General features: G+C 49.7%; 3 protein-coding genes across 3 annotated transcripts; all 3 read right to left on the bottom strand.

The window, feature by feature from the left end:
• Window positions 1-3,371: 3,371 nt before the first annotated feature.
• Window positions 3,372-10,139, bottom strand: EAH_00015760 (ftsJ-like methyltransferase domain-containing protein, putative; the record flags this gene model as incomplete). The annotated part of the gene is made up of 10 exons (XM_013394043.1): window positions 3,372-4,805; window positions 4,927-5,000; window positions 5,419-5,438; window positions 5,599-5,684; window positions 5,855-5,910; window positions 6,585-6,662; window positions 6,777-6,983; window positions 7,233-8,042; window positions 8,301-8,664; window positions 8,844-10,139. The coding sequence occupies 10 exons, from the start codon at window positions 10,137-10,139 to the stop codon at window positions 3,372-3,374; spliced, it is 4,425 nt and encodes a 1,474-aa protein (XP_013249497.1).
• A 2,423-nt stretch (window positions 10,140-12,562) lies between these two features.
• Window positions 12,563-15,921, bottom strand: EAH_00015770 (hypothetical protein, conserved; the record flags this gene model as incomplete). Its single annotated transcript, XM_013394044.1, has 8 exons — window positions 12,563-12,607; window positions 12,858-13,020; window positions 13,422-13,576; window positions 14,128-14,236; window positions 14,535-14,620; window positions 14,801-14,957; window positions 15,092-15,204; window positions 15,400-15,921. 8 exons carry the CDS (start codon window positions 15,919-15,921, stop codon window positions 12,563-12,565), a joined length of 1,350 nt encoding a protein of 449 aa, XP_013249498.1.
• A 2,581-nt stretch (window positions 15,922-18,502) lies between these two features.
• On the bottom strand, window positions 18,503-20,639 carry EAH_00015780 (hypothetical protein, conserved; the record flags this gene model as incomplete). The annotated part of the gene is made up of 2 exons (XM_013394045.1): window positions 18,503-19,138; window positions 19,383-20,639. 2 exons carry the CDS (start codon window positions 20,637-20,639, stop codon window positions 18,503-18,505), a joined length of 1,893 nt encoding a protein of 630 aa, XP_013249499.1.
• Window positions 20,640-24,675: the final 4,036 nt, after the last annotated feature.

Here is a 24,675-nt window from a genome sequence, read left to right on the forward strand (position 1 = left end):
AGCAGCAGCAGCAGCAGCAGCAGCAGCAGCAGCAGCAGCAGCAGCAGCAGCAGCAGCAGCAGAATTTATAATAATAATTAATTATATATTATTACTTTATATTATTATCTATTATTACTTATTATTATTTATTATTATTTATTATTATTTATTTTTATTATTGATTTAGTTGTATTTCTTAGTTATATTATCAAGCGGGTTTAATTGCTTCAAAAGACATATACACAAAATAAAATTAAATATATATAAATTAATATATATATAAATATATTAAAATAATAATAATTAATTATTTGTTTATTCAGTACAATAAAATGTAGACAACGGACTCGTTGATTAAATGCAAAAAAATATATATAATTACAGAGAAATAATAATAATAATAATAATAATAATAATAATAATAATAATAATAATATAATAATAATAATAATAATATAACAAATAGAAGTACTTATACATATATATATATATATATATATAGATTTATACAGTAATAATACAACAAATTTAAGATATATTTACAGAGGCATTTATTTAATAAAAGCAAAAAAACAGCAGCAAAAAAAGCAGAGCATTTAATTGAATACAAATAAACATATAAAGAAAAGAAAGCTTTTAAAAATGACAGTAAACCCTAAACCCTAAACTCTAAACCCTAAATCGAAACCCTTAAGCAACCGATCAAACGAACAGACTATATAAAAGAAATAAAGGAATTCAGAGATGCAAATAAAACAATTAATTCGCAGCAACAGCAGCCTCAGCATGAGCAGCAGCAACAGCAGCAGCAGCAACAGCAGCAGCAGCAGCTGCAACAGCAACAGCAGCAGCAACATTAGGAACAGCAACTGCATCAGGAGCAACAGCAACAGCAACAGCAACAACAGCAGCAACAGCAACAACAGCAGCAAGAGCAAGAGCAAGACAGCAGGAGCAGCAGGAGCAGCAGGAGGAGCTTACTTGTGCAGGATGCGGATCAGCAAAGACAACAACGAAGTTTGTTTCTGCAGCAACGCTGCTGGTCCTTTCTACCCTGACCACTGGTCCAAACCATCCGCAGAAGTTGCGACAGTTAGCAGCAGGAAAGCCGCAAGGAAAATTGCAAATTAATACTGAAGAACTCTCGTCATACTCCTCAGGCTGCATCCATATACACCCCTAAACCCTAAACCCTAAACCCTAAACCCCATTACCTATACCCTAAACCCTAAACCCTGAACCCTAAACCCTAGATCCTAAACCCTAGATCCTAAACCCTAAACTCTAAACCCTAAACCCTAAACACTAAACACTAAACCCTCAAGAAACACTACGCCTTACTTAGGAATATTAAACAAGGATTGATACACATGAAAATGCAAACCATAAACCCTAAACCCCAAACCCTAAACCCTAAACCACAAACAAGCATGCAAATGGCGGGAAACACGAAACCCTAATTAACTAAAACAGAGTTTTAAGAAACTCTAATGAGCCCAAACCCTATGTCTCCTAAACCCTCATTCGCCTAAACCCTAACTGCATTAAATCCTAGTTGTTACAAAGCCCTCACGATAAACCCTAAACCCTAAACCCTAATGATGTACCCTCCGAAGAATCCCTTAAAAGAACCCTAGAGATAAACCCTACGCATGGCTCGATCGACCACCTCTATGCGCTCCCCTAACCCTAAACCCTAAACCCTAAACCCTAAACCCTCGGTCTTACCGCATACACTTGCTTTAGCAACTGGGGTATCGATCGGGGGTCTGCAAAACTGCGAGTTTTTTGCATAGAAGAATTCGGCTTCAAAGTGACGGTCCCTTGGCGAGCAGGACGCCGCTGAATTTCCACAGTTGCCTTGCGAACGAGGCCAGCCTTCTCCATCTTCAAGGGTTTAGGGTTTAGGGTTTAGGGTTTAGGGTTTAGGGTTTCGAGCCCAAAAGGCGCACACGGAGGAGAAGCCACAACGCACCAAGCAGAAGCGGTGCTACCGAAACAACTATTGACAGAAAGCGCCTTCTCAAACCCAGTTAGGGTTTAGGGTTTAGGGTTTAGGGTTTAGGGTTTCTGCCAGCCAACAGGACTGCGCATCTATGACGGCGGAGCCACCCTGGTGCATCGCTTGTAAACAACAGAAGGCTCTTAATGAGCTGAAAAATTCAAATTCTTCTGTTTAAAATTCAGGGTTTAGGGTTTAGGGTTTAGGGTTTAGGGTTTAGGGTTTAGGGTTTTGACGGTCGCCACGCAGCGGGAAATCGACGGTACGGAGAGCTGCAGATACACCGCAGGTACGCTCCTTCTCTGCTAAATGCCGTTGTAATAACTGGAGAAATAACAAAATAAAACACAAAATAAACATAAATAGCCCCATGCAAACATCCTCAAACCCTAAACCCTAAACCCTAAGCCCCCGGGCCCTGAACCATTGGCATGCCGCCGGGCTGTACGAGCGTAGAAACCCTAAACCCTAAACCCTAAACCCTAATATGGTCTAGAAATTCTAAACCCTTGTATTCTCCTAATAAATCAGCCCTGCGCTAACTTTGTTTGAAAGCATATCATGCGTCTAAACCCTAAACCCTAAACCCTAAACCCTAAAGTCGAGCCATTCTTGGCTATGCTGTCTTCAGAATGCACGTTTCGCCTAACTCTTAATCTGATTGCGTAAACCCTAAAGCCTAAACCCTAAACCCTAAACCCTAAACCCTGCAATGTAAATCGAGAGCAATGTGTGGGCCTAGTCGGCTGAGTCATCAGATTCAGCGTTTGCTTCCGATGCTACGGTATGGTGAAGATTTCCAGTTTAGGGTTTAGGGTTTAGGGTTTTGTGTCTATGACAGCGCCGCTATTGCAATAGCAGTGTTCACGCAAAAAAAGCAAGAAAAACTGCTGCAGCAGCAACAAGCACAGCATCAACAATAGCAGCAGCAGCAACAGCAGCAGCAGCAGCAACAACAGCAGCAGCAGCAGCAGCAACAGCAGCAGCAACAACAACAGCAGCAGCAGAAGCGCAAGATGAGCGCCAGCAGCGCAGCAGCAGCAACAGCAGCAGAAGCAGCAGCAGCAAGTTGTGTGTTTGTCTTCGCGGGAGGGACTCCAGCCATTATTTAGATATATCTATTATTAAATTATATTTATTATATTATATATACTAATCAATTAAGTATAATTATTATTTTTATATGTTTATTATTTATATACGATTTGTATTCATGTACGTATTTCTATAATAAGCTGAGGCCTGTGCAGTTCGTATGGAAACGGAGCTGCGGCCCTCCTAAACCCTAAACCCTAAACCCTAAACCCTAAACTCTTAAACAATTTAGTTTCTGCCCACTTATGGGTGGCAGGGTTTAGTTGTGTTGTTGTTGCTGCTGCTGCTTCTTCTAGTGCTGCAGCTGGTTTAGAGAGGCCGCTTTCAGCAGCTGCTGCTGCAGCGCTTCGAGTTGTTGCTGCTGCTGCGCAAGCTTGTCTCTCTCCTGCTGCAGCAGTAACAGTTGCTGCTGCTGCTGCTGCTGCTGCTCTAGCCCTGTTGCTGTTGCCTCTGGCTTTCTGAATTCCGCTGAGGCAAATGCTCCGTGATGGGCTCCCTGCTGCATCAGAAGCTGCTGCTGCTGCAGTTGTTGTTGCTGCTGCTGCTGCGGGTATTGCTGTTGATGCTTTTGCTGCTGCTTCGTTTGGATCAGCCCCGTAGTGATGGTAGAGGCATCCGCTAAAGCCGCTGCTGCTGCTGCTTCTCCCGCTGCAAGCGGCGTCGACGCTGCTGCAGCACTCGTTGCTGCTGCTGTTGATTTTGCTGCACTCGATGCTGCTGCTGCTGCTGCTGCCGCTGTGTCTCCAGGTGCAGCCATGCCCAACATCCCAGCAGCAAACGCTGACTCTCCTATGCTTTTAGTGGCTTGCTGCTGCTGCTGTCGTTGCTGCAGCAGCAACTGATGCTGCTGCGTCAATCCCATACCGTGCAGCTGCTGAGTGTAGATCGTACTTTGGTGTTGCTGCTGCTGCTGCTGCTGCAAGAGGTGCTGTAATTGGTGGTGTTGCTGCTGCTGAACGGCAGCAAGGGTTGGCTGTTGCTGCTGTGGCTTGAGCAGCTGCAGCATTTGCTGCTGCTGCTGCAGTTGCTGCTGCAGCAGCAACTGCTGCTGCAGCGCTGCTGGGGTGACAGGCGCGAGCTGTCTATGCATCTGTAGAAGCTGCAGCTGCTGCATCTGCATCAACTGCAGTTGCAGCTGAAGCTCCTGCTGCTTTTTGTGGTCCTCTCGTTGCTGCTGCAGCTGCTGCTCGAGTTGCCTCAGCTGCTGCTGCAGCAATTCCTTCTCCCTGTCCCCTTTCTGCTGCTGCTGCCGCTGTTGCTGCTGCCCACCAGGTAAGCAGCAGGTGCTGCTGCTGTTGCTGTTGCTGCTACTGCTGTTGTTGTTGATGCTGCTGCTGCTGCTGCTGCTGCTGGCGGTACGGGGTGCCCTGCACCGTTCCTGGGTGGCGTGCAAGCCCATGAGCTGCTGCTGCTGCTTCTGCTGCAGCTGTTCCTGCTGCATCTGCTGCTGTTGTCTATGCTGAAGGGACCTACTTGCTTTTACTGCTGCTATTGGTGTGTGGCTGCTGCTGGCGGAGCTTTTGCTGCTGCTTAGAGGGAGGCGACAAGGCCTCAGCTGCTCCAGGGTATTCTCTAATGGCGGTACGCGAAGACGAGAGTTGCTGCTGCTGCTGCTGCTGGAGTGGTAGTAATGCTGCTGCTGCTGCTGCTGCTGCTGCTGCTGCTGCTGCTGCTGCTGCTTGGACCGGCGGTTCCTTCCCTTTCGCCGCTGCTGCATCTCCTCGAACTGCAGAAAAAAGCAAAACGTTAAAAACCAAGTCCCCGTCACAATCTGCCCACGACATGAGAAGATAGGGTTTAGGGTTTAGGGTTTAGGGTTTGCGGTGTATAGGCACCTTGGAAAATACCATCGACAGCGCCAGAGTTTGTCGCTCGCAGATGAACGTTGAGGCCTCAATCAGGCGCTTCATGAAGGGTACGTCTGCTCACAAGTTGCAGCGCCCGGCATTTAGAGTTTAGAGTTTAGGGTTTAGGGTTGGGGGTTTAGGGTTTGCTGGACTGACGCGTGCGTTGCGTCTGCAAAGGCTTTGGCTGTGGTTGCCCGTCTGCACAGCTTGAGGATAATCAGCGCAGCCCAAAAGGTAGGGTGTGGAGGTGAGGGTTTAGGGTTTAAGGTCTAGGGTTTAGGGTTTAGGGTTTAGGGTTTGTGCAGACCCGTGAGGAAGAGCTCTTCAGGGACCACAGAATGCGGCAAATGGAGTTGAGGGACTCCGTTATGTTCATAAAGGCGGTAAATGGCGGAGAGAGATCGAAAAAGAGACAAAAAGAATTTTGATTTTCGGCTTTTCAGGTGTATGCCCACCAAATACCTGCAGCAGCATTTATCTTATAGCACCCACCACTTTTCTTTTGCATTAACCTACAACCCTAAACCCTAAACCCTAAGCCCTAAACCCTAAATAATCAAGAGGTAAACCCTCATGGCGAGGATTAAAGGCACGAAAACCAGACTCTAAGGCGCAGTGTCTAGGGCTGAAGTACTGGGGTTTAGGGTTTAGGGTTTAGGGTTTAGGGTTTACCGTTCGCTGTTAACTGCTCGACTTCTGAAGGGTTTTACTATCAAACAGCCTCGAAACAAACGGCGAACCGCGTACACCAGACTTGCCTGGGAAGACATGACAAAAGGCGTGCAAACCCTAAACCCTAAACCCTAAACCCTAAACCCTGATCCGCGAATCTTGCCGCGGAAGATGCCATGGTGTCTGTATCACCGCCTCAACTCAAACCTCTCCTGAAGGCGAAGCCCTATTTTGTCTGTTCTTAATCCGTTTAGACCTCAATGCAAAACCCCGATGAACCCACTAAAGACCCTCTTAAACCCCCTACCCCCCCTGACCCCTAAACCCTAAACCCTAAACCCTAAACCCTCGCGGTGTACCGTGAACACGGAGAAACAGTCAAAGAGCTTGATAACGAAATGACCATCGGTCTGTAGCAGCAGCAGAGCAGCAAAGAGCTCGCAGAGCAGCAACTGCCCCGCATAGAGTTCTTGCAAGTTCTCGGATTGGTGCAGGGGGTCGCCTTTGGCTGAAAAAAGAAAAAAATATATATGTGCAAAGCAACATGCAACTACATCATACCCCTACTCCGCTGCTCTGCTGCTGCTGCTGGACATACACCCTGAAGCCCGTGAGGTGTACGTGCAATACTTGATGCATAAATCAAGCTGTACATACACCCGAAACGCTTGCAGAGGCAGCAGAACAACAGTGCAGACAAACTAAGCCAAACGAAAGACAAGAGAAAACGCTGTAAGGGCAGCCTTCATACCCTCTACTGTATGTACACCGCAAACGATATAGAAATAAACATTGTGTGTCCAATGCGTAAAAGCTATATTCAGGGTTTAGGGCTTAGCTTTTGTGACGTAGGGTCTAGCGTTTAGGGCTAAGCGCCTAAGGCTTGTAGTCTGAAGTCTGGGGTTTAGGGTCTAGGGTTTAAGGTTTAGGTTTTAGGGTTTAAGGTTTAGGGTTTAGGGTTTAGGGCCTACGGGGGATGATCGCACCGTCCGCCACAACTAAAGTGACGCCCTCTTCAAATCCCTGCACAGGGTCTGCTGCAGCACATAAACCGCAGGCAAATTCTAAACCCTAAACCCTAAACCCTAAACCCTAAACCCTTGTTCTTAGAGCGCAAACCCTAACCCTAGGACCTCAAACGTATCACTCCAGCATACACCTGCTGAGTGCAGACAAACCCAAATTATGTTCCATTTCCTTTGTCTCCGAACCCATCTGTTGCTGCTGCTGCTGCTGTTGCTGCTGCTGCTGCTGTTGTTGCTGCTGCTGCTGCTGTTGTTGTTGCTGTTGCTTTCTTGACCGTAAGAAATCAAACACCGTTTGAGCTACGTTTTGGACACAGCCAGGGGCGCAGATATCTCCACTGCCATCAGCTCCCCAAAGAGCTGCGAACAGACACCCTAAACCCTAAACCCTAAACCCTAAATAGGAGACAGGAAGACGCCTAGCAGAGCGTCGCGCCACAAGTCGTGCCAGCTGCTGCTATACATGAACACATAAATGCAGCTGCAGCAACTGCAGCAAGGACGCACAGGGAGCAGAATGGTGCAGCAGCAAGCGCAGCAAAAACAGCAATGACAACAGAGTGGTGCAGCAGAAAGAGCAGAAGCGAGAGCAGCAGCAGCAAGGGCAACAGCAGCAAGACTTGCCTGTGAAGCGGGGGTTGTTTGATAGAGCCCCGTACCAGCTGGAGATTTTTCTTGATTCTGTTGACTTGAGCGTAAGCCCAAAGCCAAATACCTCCGTCTGTTCCTGCTGCTGCTGCTGCTGCTGTTGCTGCTGCTCCTGCTGCTGCGTCTGCTTCTGCTGCTGCGACTCTGCCAAACGACGCAGCACTTCTTCTGCAATGGCAGCAAACAAATCACCGTCTGTTGTGAGTCCCTTCTTCACTTTGCTGTCCGCATGTGGGCCCCTTGCTGCTGCAGCAGCAGCAGCTGCTGCTGCTGCTGCTCCCGCTGCTGCTGCAGGTGATGTTGCAGCGGAAGCTGCTTTGGCAGTTTTGTCTAGTATATACAAACTCCAGGACCCTGGGCCTCCGCACAGGTCTACGAAGACGCGCACGGGCTTCGCAGCAGCTGGTGCTGCAGTTGGGGCATCTGCTGCTGCTGCTGCTGCTGAGGGTGCGGCATACCCTGGTGCTGCTGTTGCAGGTGTTTCGTGCTGCTCTTTGCTGCTGCCTACACAGGAATCCGGGCAGCTGGGGGAGGCAGCCATTGCCAGCGGCACCTTCTGGAGCGCCCCGAGAAGCCCGCAGCACACCTTGCTGCTGCTGCTGCCGCTGCCGCTGCTGCTGCTGCCGCTGCTGCTGCTGCAGTTGCTTCGGCACCACTTGTCTACACAGATTACGATCTCTTCAAACTTATCTCCTGCTCTGTTGCTGTGGCGGCTGCTGCCGTTGGCATCTTGCGGAAAGAGCGTGTCTCTTGCATTATTGTAAAACTGGCCTGTACGTAAACCCTAAACCCTAAACCCTAAACCCTCATCCCTACACGTTCAGCTCTAACTCCAAACCCTAACTCGTAATATCTAAGGGCTAAACCCTTGCCCTTAAGCCCCAAACTCTAAGATACAGACCCTAAACCCTACGCCCAAAGTAAGCAAACCCTAATCTGTAAGAAGCACTAAACCCTAATGTGTAAACCATATGATCTGTTCCTTAAACCCTATCCTCCCTAAACCCTAAACCACAAACCCTTGCTTACCTTGTCCATTATCAAAAATGTCGTCGAGTTTTGCTTTTTGCGAGAGGAGAGACTGCACGAGACGAGGTGTACATACAGCTGAAACGGTGAGCCTCTTGATGCTCAAAGGATAGAGATATAACACACCCTGCACAACAGCCTCCACTGCAACTGCTGCTGCTGCTGCTGCTGTTGCTGCTGCAGAGCTTCCTGGTGGTGTTTTAGCCAATTCTGTTGGCGTTCGAGCAACGGAGCCTCCCGCTGGTGGAGCTGCTGCTGTTGCTGTTGCTGTGGCTCCTGCATCTGCTGCTGTTGCTGCTGCTGCTTTTGCTGCTGCCGCTTGCTCTGCTGAAAGTCTTCCAGGTAGACACTTGCTGCTTCGCGCCTGCAAGCAGCAGCAGCAGGAACGGCTGCAGCAGCTGACATTGAATCAGTTGCACAGTCCTGAAGAGTGCGAAATCCTCTATTCTTGAGAAGAGCGGCATGTGACTAAGGGTTTAGGGTTTAGGGTTTAGGGTTTGAGTTGGGAGCTTGTGATAGACTTCTTCTACGCGTGCGTCGAACCTGTTTAGCTGAGACGGTCAAGGAGTTGTGAGAGACGCTGCGCCTGCTGCTGTTGCTGCTCTCAGTGCGGCTGTGGCTGCGTTTGCCGCTGCTGCCGTTGCTGCTGCTGCTGCTGCTGCAATTTATTGGTCCTGCATTAACGTAGTTGGGGATGCCACTAAAGCGGGTTGGAGGTGTATAGCAGCGCCGTTCGGAGCTGCGCATCTGATTCAGCGTCAGATCCTGCTGCTGCTGCTGCTGCTGCAGCTGCCGCAGATCCTGTTGCTGCTGCAGCTGCCGCAGATCCTGTTGCTGCTGCTTCTGCAGCTGTTGTTGTTGCTCTAGGTTTTTTTCACTGGGTAAGTGCCCGTCGAAGACTCCGCCAGCCTTGGCTGCTGCCGGAGTCTCTGATGGATCTGCAGCAGCATCATTTGTGGTATTTGCTGTCATGGGTGCTGCTGCTGCTGCTGTTGCTGCTGTTGCCGCGTCTGCTGCAGCATGAGCAGCAATGCGGACAGCCTCGAGAGCGGCAGCAGCAGCAGCAGCCTGAGAGCCGACCCTCGTTTCTTTCCAATAGAAAAATGGTGTATGAGTTTCTTCTTCTTCTTCTGTAGCACATAAACTGAAGCAAAGAGCTTGGGTCCGGCGCAGCTGCCGCTGCATGAAATCGCGCCTGTTTGCTGCGGTTGCTGCTGCTGCGGAGGGGGAGGCGGCGGAGCCTCCACATGCTGCTGCTGTGGCTCCTGCTGCTGCTGTTAGTGGTGCCGCTGCAGCTGCTGCTGCGGCTGCCGAGGGTGGCGCTCGTAGGTATGCTGAATATGCTGCTGGCCCCAGAGTGTCTTCCTGTGGTGCCACCGCCGCACAGTCTTCTGTGTTTGCTGCTGCAACAGATGCTTCTGCTGCAGCGACTGTTTGTGCAGGCACAGCTCCTACCGCTGATGCTGTTGCTTCGCTTGTAGATGCCCCCGTGCTGCTGTCAGCAGCGTCACGTGCCTGCTGCTGTTGCTGCTGTTGTTGGTGCTGTTGAAACTGCAACGACAGTTCATGCGATGTCTCTCTAGGAACCGCATAAGGCTTCTGCTGTTGTTGCTGCTGCTGCTGCAGCAACTCCTTAGTTATAGGAAGCACATAATTGGGAGAAGCGTATTCCCCTTCGCGTTGCTGCTGCAACTGCAAGTTATTCAGGCATAGCTGCTGCTGCTGCCCATGTTGCTGCATCTGCTGCTGGTGCTGCAGCAACAGAAGTTGCTGCTGGAAGCCTAGAGGGTCATTGAGGGCCTCTTTGGCGTCGTTGTAAGCGCGCTGAAAGGCAGGCATTTCAGCTGCAGGTTCAGGTGTAGATACAGCTGCTTGTTGACTGAAGCCTGAAGTACGCAACAGGTTGGAGAAGTATGCCTCTGCTTCTGCTAAACCCTAAACCCTAAACCCCGATCTTTTCTGCTACACACCTAGGCGGTAGTGGCTTAGCAACAGACAGGTCGGAGTCCAAAGACAACTCGGGAGACGTTTGGGGTTTAGGGTTTAGGGTTTTGGAAGGCTTTTGAATGCCTACAAAACTCCTAGTATATTTATGCAGCTGAAACCCCAAACCCTAAACACTACACCCTAAATGTGCTCTGTGGCACTGCCTCGCACAGCGGCGACGTGGACAGGTGGTGCTGTGTGGGCCGCTTGAAGATTTGTTCGTTGATTTGAATGAATGAAATAGATTTAAACATTTTTAAATCTCCGGAAGGATGGGTAAAAACAGCAAGACTGCCGGCTTTACTGCACAATCGTCGCCGCCGAGAAAACACCGCCACGCCAGCGTGGGCCGTGGCAACGGCACAGCCTCCGGTTGCAAGGTAAAGAGGGGATATTCGAAGGCTTTGATGCAAGACATTCTAATTTATCCTTCGTAATTTTGAATATTTCGTAATCTTCCAACTTATTTCACGCCGGAAACTGCAAACATCCACCGGTGCACGTTGCCTGTCGGTGGGCGATGCTGCGCTCTGTAGGACAGCGCACTCCGAGCTTCCCGCTGCCGACGTTGAAAGGCTTCGTTTGTAAACTATTATCATTTTTATTTATTTGTTTAAAAAGACAAGAGAAGGCGGTTTCTGCCTGAGAGATTCCGTCGGCAAGAGGCATCGCCAGGGAGGTGTCCTCGATGGCAAATCCCTCGCAGTCGTCGCCATAATTCAGAAGTTATAACCCCCGGAAAACAGATCTTCGTATTCATATCCTATTTGCATTTGCAGTTTAAATTTATTTGAACGTCTTATTTCAATTTTTCCTCCCCCTAACTCGGGGCAGAGGCGCGACACCACAATGCATCTCAAAGCTCGCAACAGCAGCAACAGCAACAGCACACGCAGTGAGTCCATAGAGCTCGGACAGCCATATAAGCTGATATCAGGATGTGAAATCCACTTATTAAACTGGTTAGAAGCTACCTACTTTGTTCTGTCTTCTCTTACATCCACTACAGGTGCTTCGCGCCTGCAAGCACCACCAGCAAGAGCAGCAGCAGCTGACGCTGAATCAGTTGCACAAGTCTGAACAGTGCGAAATCCACTATTGATGAGAGGATGAGCACGTGAATAACGGTTTAGTGCTTTTGTTTTGAGTTGGAGGCCGTGCTGCAACCAAACCAACACCCAATAGCTAGACCCAGAGTTGGAAGGCAGGAAGGATGATGAAGCCTGATGCAGATTCAGCTTATGCTCACAGCCCTGATTATTGAAGGCAGAATCGATGTGTTGCTCAGGCGTGTAGCATGATGCGTCTACAGTTGGTACATGTATTTGCACTTGCGGGCAGTGGCTATTCAGGGCCAAGAAAGTGCTTAACAATTCTGTACAGTGTTAATGAATGCATCGAGGGGGGCTTGGAAAAGCTTGTATCCGGGAATGCCATGCAGCAAGAGCTACAGCAATGCGTGCGGGAACTCATGGCAGTCGGCCTCGTTCCCACCTCCTCCCGATACCTTAACTCGCTGTGCCCAGTACTCCTCCGAGAGGAGAGATCCCCCGTCTTTGTGAATTCTTACGTAAGGTGTTCTGGCGCCAATGCCGCTCGTGACGGTCCTCAACTAGGGTTGAGAACTCTCGTTCCTAATCCCCAAACCCCTTAGATTAAGCCCTCACTACCAACCATCATAACACAACTTTTCGGCCTCTCTTTGCTTGGTTAATTTCAAATAAACCCTGATCGGCATTTATAGCCCCTTCGTGAGCCAGTTGCATGCGATGAGTCAGGAATTTCTCACACAGATGTGCCTGAACGGTCCTCTAACTAAACTGCGCATTCAGCCGCTTTTTGTCTTCTGTATAAACCTGATGTGTGCGGGCCAACACCAGTGTGCCTGTTACAGCTCTCAGTTGGGTGAAGTAAACCCCCACAAAACAAAAGGCTGCACCCTTTGGAGTTCATAATGTAAACCCAAAACTCCACAACAAGCGTTGAATTCTAGGTTTGGCGAGACAAGTCCAGCACCTGAAAGACGGGGTGCTTCTTGGTTGTCATCGCTGCTGCTGCTGCACAGATGTAGCGATCTCTGCGCTGCTGCTAGTGTTGATTCAGTTCGGGGAGCTGTTCTACTTCTCTGCTGCCGCTCCTTCGGCCACTGCTGCTGCTGTGATGTTGGTAGTGCAGTCTACCTAGAGCGCGTGCAGGTATGCAAAGACACTTGCTAAAGCGCGTCGTTGTTGACTGATGTCCAAATTATTTTGCGTCGCCTCTGTTCAGTCGTGATCTCATTGCAATTTGTCAACTTCTTCTCGTCCCTCCGCTTCTTTTCCCTGCGTCCACAGCCACCCCTTCCCTATTCAATGAACTTCCAAAAACTCCACAGTGCCAGTATTGCCCACCCGATCAAGGGAAGGCCAAACACGCCGGTTGTACAGGGAGCTCCCCTCCTGCTTAATGAACACCGCGGCCTCTACGATGTGGTGTTCCCCCGCCGTAATTGAAAAAGTGGCGGTGTCTACTGCTGTACGAACACCTCCCCAAAGATGGGCAAGAAAGAGGGCCTGCTGAAGAGCAGCTTACGTCAGATTGAGGCGGTGAGGTAGGCACGATACCAAGCTGTTCCAGGCGATCTGTAATGAAGCTGTAGAGATTTTCATTTAAGGAACGCCTCCGCTGCAGCTCTCCACCCTTTGCTGAAATGCACGTTTTCCTAAAGGCGTCAAAGGCCGACCTTGCGAAGAGCCTACAACGCGACAGCACGCCAACGCACACAAGATTGCAAAGCGCATGAGCAGCGAACCGCTATTATGGCCCTTAATCCGAAAGTTTTAGCCAGAAACAGCAGAACGAGGCGGCAATGCGCGGCCCGCAGATAGGCATGCTCTCAAGACATGGAAACAACGCAGGAACAAACTCAAGCGTGCGCAGCTGCCGTCACTCCCACGCACAAACAACGCTCTGCACCAAGCCCCAAGCCTTAAATGCCGAGCCGTAAATCACTGCTGCACCGTTCTCTCAGTCTAGAGCCTAAAGAGTGGGCTTTTGCACTGCTCAGCGGAGAGGGATCGGATGGTCGGCGGGTCTGTCTGTCGTGTGTGTGTGTGTGTGTGTGTGTGTGTGTGTTTGTGTGCAACGGGGGCTTGCTTGGTGGCAAAGTCAAGCATGAAAACAGGGATGCGCATCCCGCAGTTTTCGTGCCAAAGGAGGGACAACAGAGAAGAGTCGGGACCAAGAGGCTTTATCACCAACGAGCCGTCCACAAGAATCCTCTCCACACGCCGGGCTGGATCAGGGATCGTCTGAACAGTCAAGCAAAGATGCACTCCCACAAAAAGCTCTTCACTGCACAAGATGAAAAGCCAGCATACTGCCAACAAATCCAGACGAATGAAGCTTTGTGTTGCTTCGGTTCGAGCCAAATGCAATATGTATTTAATTGTGTTTCATTCAAACTGATTCAATCGCGGGGATATTCTTAAGGCCACGAGTCTTTCTCGCTCAACTGACACTAAAGCCAGCAACTAACCGCCAGCTAGGCAGGCAAGAACCAATAAAGGAAAAACATCGCCTTAAGCTAGACGCTCGTTGATCCGTAAGTGCGAACAGCGGTAAACAGCTACAAATAATTGTGTACAGCTTCGCCCAGTGTATTATTACAGGCGACGGTACTTTGCGAGGCCGAAGCGGCATCCCATTGAAACTGACACGCCACGTAGGAATCCGCGGCTGCCTCAAATGGTGCACAGCCACCGACGCTCCACAAAGAACCGACAAGGGGGCATAGAATAGATAGAGCAGCAGGTTAATCCAAGTCAGTAGGAGGCAGGCGCAGCTACGCCCCAAGACTCACCATTGTTTGCCTCGGCGTCTTGCAGGCGTTGTCCAGTGTAATCATTTTAACAACAATTTGCGAATTCCGTTCGAAGTCATCCACAGCAAATACCTCAAAACACGCGTCCCTGCAAACCCCGAGGCCTCAAGTCAAAAACCTGAAGCCCCTTCACAAGCGCTTACGGGTCAAATTGGAGCTGCAACGGCACGCCCAAAGAGATCTCATTCGTACATCGCGAAACAAAAGGTGAAACGCTGGCTGAAAAATGTAGCATCGAAAATATGCATGTAAAATTAGTTTGAGGTAGGAGGCGGTTTCACAATCACTTGAGGTGAGCTTCCACCTGTTCGCAAACGGCCAGGGAAAGTCGATGTGGAACTGCACCATTTGATCGACGCGCCCGAGACGTTCGTTTTCAACTTTACGTAGGCCAAGTCTGAGCCACCTCAGCATCCAATGAGGATTTACGATTTAGTGTTTGCATTCTAGGGCCTGGGCCTAGCATCGCAGCCTGGAAAGACGAAATATCCGCGGACGCGTTGTGGAGGACAAACCCTAAACCCTTCATACGAAGCGGTTGAGCGTCAGCCAAAAAGAATACACCCCAAGCAGCCTACATGTAGAGTTTCAACCCTAATCTCCTGTGTCCTAAAGGCAGACCCTACTTGAATGGCTTGGTGAAATAAGGCACCCAGTTGCTGAAGTGGTCCACTTCGTTCAAAACGGAAAGGATACAAATAAGTGGAGCGGCTACAACGCCCTCAAGTCGAACAGATATCTTGTCGGGGTTGTCGCTGTAATTCCTCAACTGTATCTTAAGGTTAGAGCCTTCGTTAACGACTTCTTTCCTACGGACAAAACACAGCTCTCTACGCCACGTTCTCCGAAGAGGCGAATGGCCCGGCAACTTCACATAACAAACTAAAGAAGATCCAGGCATGAAAAGGAAGACAAATGCGCCGTAAGCAACAAGCAAGCTCACACAGAGACAGGTCCGTGTGGGTGCGTGCTCCCGTACGCGTAAATGTGAATATGAGCGCACAGATGCAACTCCTTACTAACGCACGTGCACATGCGTATTGACTGCCGATACGCCTAGAAAAACAAAAACCTCATGTGCATGCATACATATACCCGCACGCAACAAGTTCATGAGGATATGTTTTGTTTTTGAGGGTTCCGAATGGGTGGTTAGAGGTGGCGGTTTAGAGTTTAGGGTTTAGGGTTTGGGGCTTCCCAGGGGCCTGGTTTCGCTGCTTGGAGGAGTGGGTGCGTCGTTTGCGTGAGCACTTTAGAAAGCAGAGACGGATCTTTTGGTGTGTTTCCTGTTGTCTGATTATATTTCTTGTCGATTAAGTCTCTTAGCTCTTGCAGCTGCGGCGACTTCTCTTTTTGCACTTGCGTGCGCAGTTGCTGGATAAGTTCTGCCGTTTGACTCGCTCGGGTGTCTAAGCGCTCCAGACATTCTGGTTTGTCCATGTCTCTGTAGACTTCTGCAACCATATGGCGTCTGAATGCAGTTTCCACAATTTCTGGGTCATTGTCCAGCAAGTCGTTTAACTCCGCAGCACCCACTACGTCTTCCGGCTTCATGCTTCCTGCTACATGGTTTGAACGGGGCCCTTCTGAAAGCGATTTCGCTTTCAGTCTCTGCTTCAGCTGCTCGATCAACAAAAAAGCGTCTAAGTGGCGCTCTAAGTGGCGCAACTGGTTGTGGATTTCTTTCTCTACGACGAAGGCGGCCAGCAGACATCCCAAAGAACTATGGGGTACCTCTACTGAGGTGCTTTTTGCCTGTTCAATTCCTGTCATTTTCACCAAAGGTTAGCCTTCACGCCTTCGAGAAGACTGCTCCTAAGCATGCGCCGATTTCTGGCTCCAGTTTCCCGGCAACTTGCGTGATATGTGAGGGGCGAGGGACCGCTCTGCGGCACTGTAGACGCAGCTGGGAGGCACAAAGTAAAATGAGGAAGTCTGGAGAGGAGCGCTGTGCGAAAGATATCTGTGCAGAGGAAGAGCAATGGAAAGAACACGGGTGGACAGGACTGGTCGGCGCCTACGCGAACTTGTATCGTCCGACAAACGGCTTGTCAGCGTCAGAAATAAAGAGTACTTTCGATTATGCCAATACAACTAATGAAATGGAGAAGAGGTTTTGTCTGTGAAGTGCGTAGCCCCTCTAGAAAAACAGCTCTGGTCGCTCGCAGCCACACCGGTCATTGGTGCCAGTGGTTTGGTTGCATGCCGCATTCGTCACACAGAGCCTGAATCTTTACCTGCCATTCCAACATGCTAAGCCACCAGTTAGAATTTAGTGAAATTTTTGAATGAAGAGGGAGCAGATATTGAAGCATCCAGTGGAGTGGTAAAGCCTGTTTCGTCAGCCTGCGCCGGTGTTGTCCTGCGAGCGCATTTGATTTCCGTCTACTTGGCATTTATTTCTACATTGGTGGTTCCTGCCAAAAATAAGTCAGTTTCCGATTTCTATTTCGCAGAAGGACTCTCTAAGCTTCGTACTGCACCCTACTGAAGTGGCGGTCGCGAAAGTGGCGGAAAATGAGGTGGTATGGAACCACCGCCCCTCAGCGTGCAAACGTTGATACCTGCTGTAGTCGGATTAAACTAATGCAAGTCTCAGTCAATGAAATGTCTTCAGATTAATTTATCTACTGAAAATTGCTCACTCTAACATTCAATTGCTTCAATCGCCTCTTCCTTGCCGCGTACCACCAGCACACATGCTAGGCTGTACGCAATACCAGAAGAGCAGCCAGTGCCAACTGCTCGAGTCTGGGCAGAATGTGAGGCTTCCTGGGGGGACTATGCTAGAGTAACTTTCGGTATGTTTTGGGTGTAATGAAGGAAACAAGATTAAATGTTAAACAATGAATGCGGCAGTCGCGTTGCACTGCATTCGCGTGCGAGTAAAGACACTGCGTCGTATGACAAGCACTGCAGTACACAAATGATTGTGAAACTTAGCAGAACGTTAGCAATTTCGAGCATGTGAAGTATTGGCCTGTTACGTATTCCTGCATGAACATGGCATTCCACTGCACGCATGTGCGGGAACTTTCCTCTCGGCGTTAGTGCCCCAGAATCAAATGCGTGCCCGTCCGTGCTTGTGTAGAATGAGCATACTACGCTGCGAAAAGTGGTCTTCAACTAAACTGCGCTAACAGTTTGGGCGAAGTACACCTGAATCGCGCCGTGCGTGACATGAACAAGCACGACTAAGGTTCATCAGACGGATGCCTGCGACTGTGTTAATGAGTGATATCAAAAAGATGACGACATATTTTACAGCATGTAATTGCATTGCTAAACGCGGATGCTTGGCTGAGGATGAGATCCTCATTTCAAGTAAAGCCAGGGTGCTTAGGGCGTGCATAGCGAATGAGAAGCATACCGTTAGTGCACACGAACTTTTCCCGTCATCGTGAGAAGGGTGCATGCGCACTGTGAGAGCTGTGCTCGGGTACGGGGCAGAGTAAGTCGTGAAGCATGTGGATTGAAGGGAGGAGTTATATTCTTCTACTAATAAGCTGAACCGCCACAGAGTGATATATTCATATGGAGTCAAGCTTTAAACGCCGGTTGGTGCTGTTTGCCCCTGGCAATAGCCAAGCGAAGGGAAATATGCGCAGCGACGACGTGCAGAATACTTTGTCGGTAGGAAGTCCTCGCGCAAGCAAATCTGCATATTCATCTGCAGGAATCTCGCAGGTTGGTCCCTCCATTCGCACGTCCTAGTAGCTTTGCGTTTGATCTGCTGCCGCTCACAGATTCAGGAGGTAGACGGAATCTTCGGGTTGAATCCAATGGCCAGGCGAGTAGTGGCTGAATACACCTTTAAACTATATCCAGGACACGCTACTTAGGATACACTAAGGTTCAGCAGGTTCTAAGGTTCTTCCACTCTTCTGAAATCGTATAATGGAAGTTAAAATACTCAGGCAAGCCCAGCATTGTGCTTGCCGATGACCCCTTGATCAACTGGTGAGACCCAGAATCGTCAGGGTACCCAAGCAAGCGTGGAATTCACCATCTTCGCCGCCCTTATGCAGACGCATTCAACAGCGACGTATTTACTGCACTTGCGTTTGGGCATCTGATGGATCATCAGCATTCACTTCCGCTCGTGCACAGCGTAAGGGTACTTCGAAGGAGTCAGGCTACTCGTGCACACTTGCGGGGACGTGCTGGCGTCACTAAAAATGCGCTAACATGTTGTCACGGCACTGAAAGCCAGCCGTACACTTACCCAGAACCATATTCTCACGCCGTGGCAAATTAATCTATGTGGTCCTGTAGTCTACGTTTGAATTCGTCGGTCTCCCAGTCTTGGCTGACCACACGAGGTGCAAAGCGCCTTCCAGGACAGACGAACGCATCACTGCGGCGGTTCCAACAGACCCGCTTCTCGTCTCCACCAGTCCCATACCATTCGGCCGAAATTACGATGTATTGGCGGCGGCCCAAACAACGTTTTCTTGAGATTCACGACCACTTGCCCTGAAGGTCGATTTCCACTCCGGTACACGGAAAGCGCTTGACAGACCTGGAGTACATACTCGGCCGGCTTCCCAGATTGCCGTTCAGCCTCCTTCAAATGCAATGGCGGTGCAGTCAGCGAGTCCATCACAAATGCCCACCATCGCTCCTTCTCTGCTAACTTCCCAAATAGCTCACAGGCACACCACAATGCATCTGCTATAAGGAATCTTAGTGAAAGCGGTTCTAACAATTCGCCAATGGGCTTCGCCAGACTCCTGGACTTAGTGGAGGATGCAAACCTCAGGAGATCCCAAACAGTATGCGTGAGCTGGTCGACGTCTTCCTGAGAAAGCGCCTGTTTGTTTATTAATCTTTGAAAATCCGTAAGCCTCTGTGGCACATGGCGGACAATCGCTGAAGACAGCAGAGGGCGTCTCCAGTCAAAGTTCCTTACCTCCACTCCTGGCAGGAGATCTGGCAGTCGGTAAAAAGGATGGCGGCTCAGCCACTCTTCCTGGTTCAACGGGGTTTGCTGAGTTGAAAACGCAAGAGCAAGCATCGCATCCACAAACCCCCTAGCCTGAAGCTTCAGCCTGAATGCGCCTCTGAGGAACCGGGAAGCTAAACGCAAGGCCCCGAGGCAGGCCATAAGGGCCGCAACAACTAACACCGTAGCATGCCACATAATCCCCAGAAACCAGACCCTGTTAAGCTCTATGTGCAAGTCACACGCAGGAAATGGAACCGCTCACCGTGTCACCACATCTCCGACGCACCATGTCTGCTACGCTTTGCTTTCTTTGGAACAGAGTGTCTGCAGGCTGTTTCTGGGTACCGGTTACTGCTGCAAGTTGCACTGTGGGAATCATGAAAGAATGGGCTAATGGGTAGCTAAGCTGAGCTTCGCCGTAAGTTGTGTGGCTCAGCTGCTGGTGTTGAACGAAAGGCGCCTGACTCGGCTCCCCGTAGTTTTGCCAAGGTACAGGCAACGAAGCATGTACTACAATACCTCCTGCGCGAATATGCTGGCTTATCACTTGTGGCAATATGTTGCTAGCACGATTCGATGAATATGAGCGGCGGTCAAAGCTTGCATGTGATTCGCCAACCAACAATTCCTCCTCATCCGGAGCTCCATGTGCTGCAGAGACCCCAGCTGCCGTTTCCCAAAAGTATATGCCTGATGATGACCCTTCAGATGCATTTCGAAGCTGATAAGCGGGCAGAAATGCCTCTGCGGTAGGAAGGCCTTCAGGTTGTGGATCCACCACTGTAACACTCTCTGGAACGTCTGCGGTGTCGAAGCCCAGTTGTTCACTTGCAGGCAATTCTCCGGGTGAAATGTTCTGCTGACCTTCCAAAAGCAGCTCTATATCCCCAACGGGGTCCATTGACCACTCGGCAATTCTCGCCCTTTTCGCGAGTTGTTCTTGGGCCTCCGCTTCATCAGTTGAATATTCGGGAAAAGGCGCCCACAACTCCGCTGATGATGCCACATGTTCCGTCAAATCTTCACTCAATCCCTGTAAAATTTCGGTCGCCTTGTCCCCGTGCTGCTGAATATGCCTTGCTTTTCTTTTCCTTTTTCCACTGGGCTCCCCAGTCTGCACCTCTGCTGACTCCGTTGAAACTGAAGGCTGATCCGTAGCCTTGGCGAGTGGTTCATCGCCAACTAACTCATTAGTGAATTTGCACAAGTTCGAGACAAAGCCTTCTTCGAGCGAATGCAGTTGATTTGCTTCATCTGCTCCTGCCAGCCGCCTGGCCGCCAGCATTGCCTTGTGGCCACTGCGGCTCTTCAGACGGCAGAAGTAACCCCCAAACAGAAAGACTACCATTAATGCACAAAACAACCCAGTCAACTGCTGCCTCTGGGGGCAAAGTCTCCGCTTGCTGAAGTTTGAGTTGGGCCACTGGGTGGTGTAAGGGAAGTAGCTACACTCCGAGGGAGGAGCCGAAGACGTCGAATGATCTGTTACATGTGACGCCAACTGTACGGGAGACTCTGCTTCGGTGTGGGGATGACTTAACATCAGGACGAACCAGAAGGTATGAACTCGGCTGGATAACCACTGGGCATACGATCCGACCAGTTACTCGGAACTACAATCGACAGCTGGCAGGGGCCAATCCTGACGGCCACAAGGTAGAGGAAAACATTAAGCCAATAGAAACAGTAATTTTACCGAAGATATTGTCTTACAAGCGATCCCCATCCAAGTGGAGCGTGGACAGGAGCATGCTTCCAGTATTCGTGACTGTTCGAGCGCATTTCTCGCTAGATGCATGGTTTATGCAGAAGCATGCCAAAAACATTGCACCGCCTCTAAAAAGCAATTCATGACGTAGAGTAAGAAACTAGAAGGCTTCACGCTATACCCAACGCCTCCCCATGCTCGTTTCTTCGCTCGCCGCTCACCCAGGCAACCAGAACGTGCAATGCGCAAGCCAGCAACTAAAAGGCATTGTACAAACAGGAAGTGCAAATACACATATTACTTTTTTTCCTGCTAGTCCTGTGTTGATCGCCTGTTGCTCTCCGTTGCAACGATGGTGGCGTGCCCCTGGACCGTAGTTCGTTGTTTTGACGGCAGACCAGTCTGTGGAGGTCACTTTACTTGTATGCATTTTTTTCGAGAGAACGAGTCGTAATTCAGATCTTCCCTTAACGTATAATTTTAGATTCTCCTTATATTTCTAACGGGCACACTGTACATCGATTGCCCGCCGACGTTGGCCACTCTGTCGTGGGCGCGCTCCCGCGAGGCGGTATTCTTCGTGCAGGAGGGTCTGTTGGAGGTTGATGGTAGGCGTATTATTTGTACCTGCTAGTGAGAAAGATTAATGTTTAACAATTGTCTACTGTATCGGCGAGTGCGCGCAAACGGGGCTTCGGTAACTGGGCATCCCGCTTGCTCTCTCACAGCGCCGCGACCCTCTGCAACTGTCCACAGGAACCCTGGAGATTGGAGAGGGGGAAAATGGTTCTTTGGAACTATTGTCCGGATCGGTCGACCATGCCAGTGGTTCGTCGCGGGGCTCTTCTCTAGAGAGGGTCAAAGAGTGACTGGCTATGTGCCATCATCAAGCCAAGGTATGATCAGGTGGACATGACGAATTACTGAGAAGTCAAGAGGAGAAGAAAACGCCACTACTACAGCCTTACCGGAAGACGGAGAAAACGCTTTGAAAAGGATCCAAGAAATGGGCTTCAGTGTTTGGGCTGTGAATGCCAGCACCTCGCAGAGAAATACCACACGCTAGAAAAGACATAAAGGGTAAATAAAATAATCGGGGTTAGTCGAGGATATCAGCTAGCTAAAATAGGTTCATCCCTTAGAAATAACAGCCCCGCACAACCAAATGACTTCCCCTCCAGCTTTCAGGTTTTACTGGCACAGTGGTACAGGATTTTGGGGCTGCTGTGGAGAGAAGTCAGCCTGAAACTCATTTTTGCACATAATGGTGCAACTCCTGCTGCAAAAGGGCGCTTGTGGATGCAAGCATAACTAAATGCCCTTTTGGTGCCAGCCCTCCCACTAGAAGGCTACGCTAGACGCATAATCGCGTATCTGTATCCAAGCAACAACAGTTGCGGAACAAAGGGCCTGGCTTATAGGGCATCCGGAGAGTGCTAGCAAGCATATTGGCGGTATCCATGATGTACTTGATTGTGGCATGGTATTGCGTACGCCTGCAAAGTGACCGAACAGCACGTCCTTCATCGAAGGCTTGAGAACCATTCGCTAGGTATGTCGGGGATAGATGACCCATTTGAACACTGAAAAGCCCTCCATCTAAGTGGTGTCGGCACTTCTTCACTACCCACCATTCTGCATCGCACTCCTTTATCCATGCTGGATGATTGTATCACCTCTTGTAGGATTGTGCGACTAGCAGGCGATTATTTGATGCTGTTTTTCGATTCGTCAGCTTGCTGAAGGACCACCACCAGGATCACTGTGTCACTGGTATGGGTTGACGGGAAGAAGGGCCAATAGAAATCAGAGCGCGCAAGTACTGGAGACAATAAAGCTGTCTAATAAGGCTCCCCGCGGTTTATTCTTCTGTGTGCCCTTCTTTAGAAGAAGCGCTGGGGAGGCAGCTAGGCGAAATAATCCAGGGATGAGGTTGTGGTTGTGCGAGGTAAGTTTCTGATCGTCCTTCGTTCCTAGTGTACAAAGGTACCGGCTACGTCCGAAAGGGCTCTGTTTTCGCCGGATGTGGGTTGGCTCCTCCTGTAGACACACGCGCACATACGAAATTATCTTCATTCATGAAAACAGCGGACACGTTTGGTCTCCTTGCAGTGGTTTACGAACAACTGCACATCACGCAGCAGTTGAAGTGCAAACGGCTTGTGTTGGCTATTCGCCTGCAAGTAGAAGAGCGTCACACATGCATATAACCATCCAGCCCGCACATACTGGCCGGGAAAAATCCTGATAAGTATGTCAATGCAATTCGGCAGTCACATAGACGAGACCAGACAGCATTCAGACGTACTCCAGTTGGCCCACCGCTGGTGTGGAGTGCAGACTTGTGCTTCTCGTTGGGATGCTGAGTATGAAGAAAATAGTCAGTGAAGCCAAAAACCAGATGGACTGTTGAACTCTGCAAGCGGTCGAGTAGGTCGTCGAATTAATGCACCGGGACCTTCTTTCCCTTTGATTGCACTGAGGGGCTTGAAGTCGATGCACATGCACCATTTCCCGTTATTTTTCTTCTCCAGGACCGGACTGTTTCCGAAAGCGATAGTTGATTGTTGGGGTTTGCCTTCTCTGGAGACCGTCTGTTTGTTGGTTGACTGCCTCTTCAAGTTGCGGGGTTTGCCTGCACACCCGAAGGAAACTTGTGGATGCGGGAGGAGCTTGATGAGATGCATTGGGCCTTTAGCTGTGATCCGCCCTGCTGGGGGCACATTGCTATACAATGCATCTGGTAGCTCTTGCTTCAACTGCGGGCAATTCTGCTGTTTCTTAGGCGTCCACTGGATCGAATCCCCCCCAACAGTGATCTTCGTACGACTGCACCATAGGGTTGATGCGTTTTCCCGTCCTTTCCTGCGTTGCCTCTGTAATGCGTTGCAATTTTCTCTAACCTTTCTCCTGGAGACGCTGATTTCCTTCGTCATTCCATGGGATACGCAGATTCTGTTGGAATGTGTGCACCTTCGCGTGGCCTAGCAAAAAGAAACAGTAGTGTTTTGTGGAGTCAGCATGCGTCCCTGAGTTACCAACTACATTCCTAGGATTATTGTGTGTGGTGAACTTGTCTAATATAAAAGTCTCGAATGATGGAAACATGTCCCATATATGAGTTGAGCGTGCATTTTGCACCAATGAATTCACCGATCCGCTTCTCCCTTGTGCCGGAGGCGCAGAGCAATCGCAGGAACCATAGCTTCAGATGTAGGCTTCAATTCGTCGAATGTGTCAAGTGGAACTAGCAACTCCTGAACATTATTACAAACTTAAACAAGCACAGGGTTGGCTCGACGCGATTTTCCATGTGAAGATGTTGTACTTTTTGGCCCCAATGCTGCTCTCCAGGTGACGTGCGAGCCAGCATTTCCTTGAACTGCTGGCTGGTCCGCCCGGCGTCGCCGCTCAAAGCTTTTTCTTTTAATTCTCTTCGCCCTTTTCATATTCTTCAGCTATTGAATTGTGTGACCCTCTTTGTTGCGAGAGAAACGTATGCGCCGGCCGGAACTGCCCAATGCCGGGTTGGGCACCCGATTCGCCAGCTGTCCTCGGTTCTCGCTTTTTATGTTTTTCTGGCGGGGCTGGCATTACCAGCCCCAATATGCACTAATTCTTCATCTGGACCGCTTCTGTTGCCTTGTGGCCCTCTTCTTTCTTTTCAGCTAGGTCAGTGTCGCGGGATGTTTTCGCTCTTTGGTGTCTACGATGAACTACTGCCACAGAAGTTCCAATCCTACCGCGGGATTTCAGTCTATCGAGAACTGATACTTCTCACTGCAGCTGTCTATCGACAACTTCGCTTGTCTAGCTTCTTTATCGCCATCTATTGCTGGTCTCTTTGCTGGTCTGAAGGGTAATCGACGTC

Source organism: Eimeria acervulina, genomic scaffold (assembly GCF_000499425.1).
Source record: "Eimeria acervulina Houghton genomic scaffold, Eah_scaff96, whole genome shotgun sequence".
Lineage (NCBI taxonomy): Eukaryota > Apicomplexa > Conoidasida > Eucoccidiorida > Eimeriidae > Eimeria > Eimeria acervulina.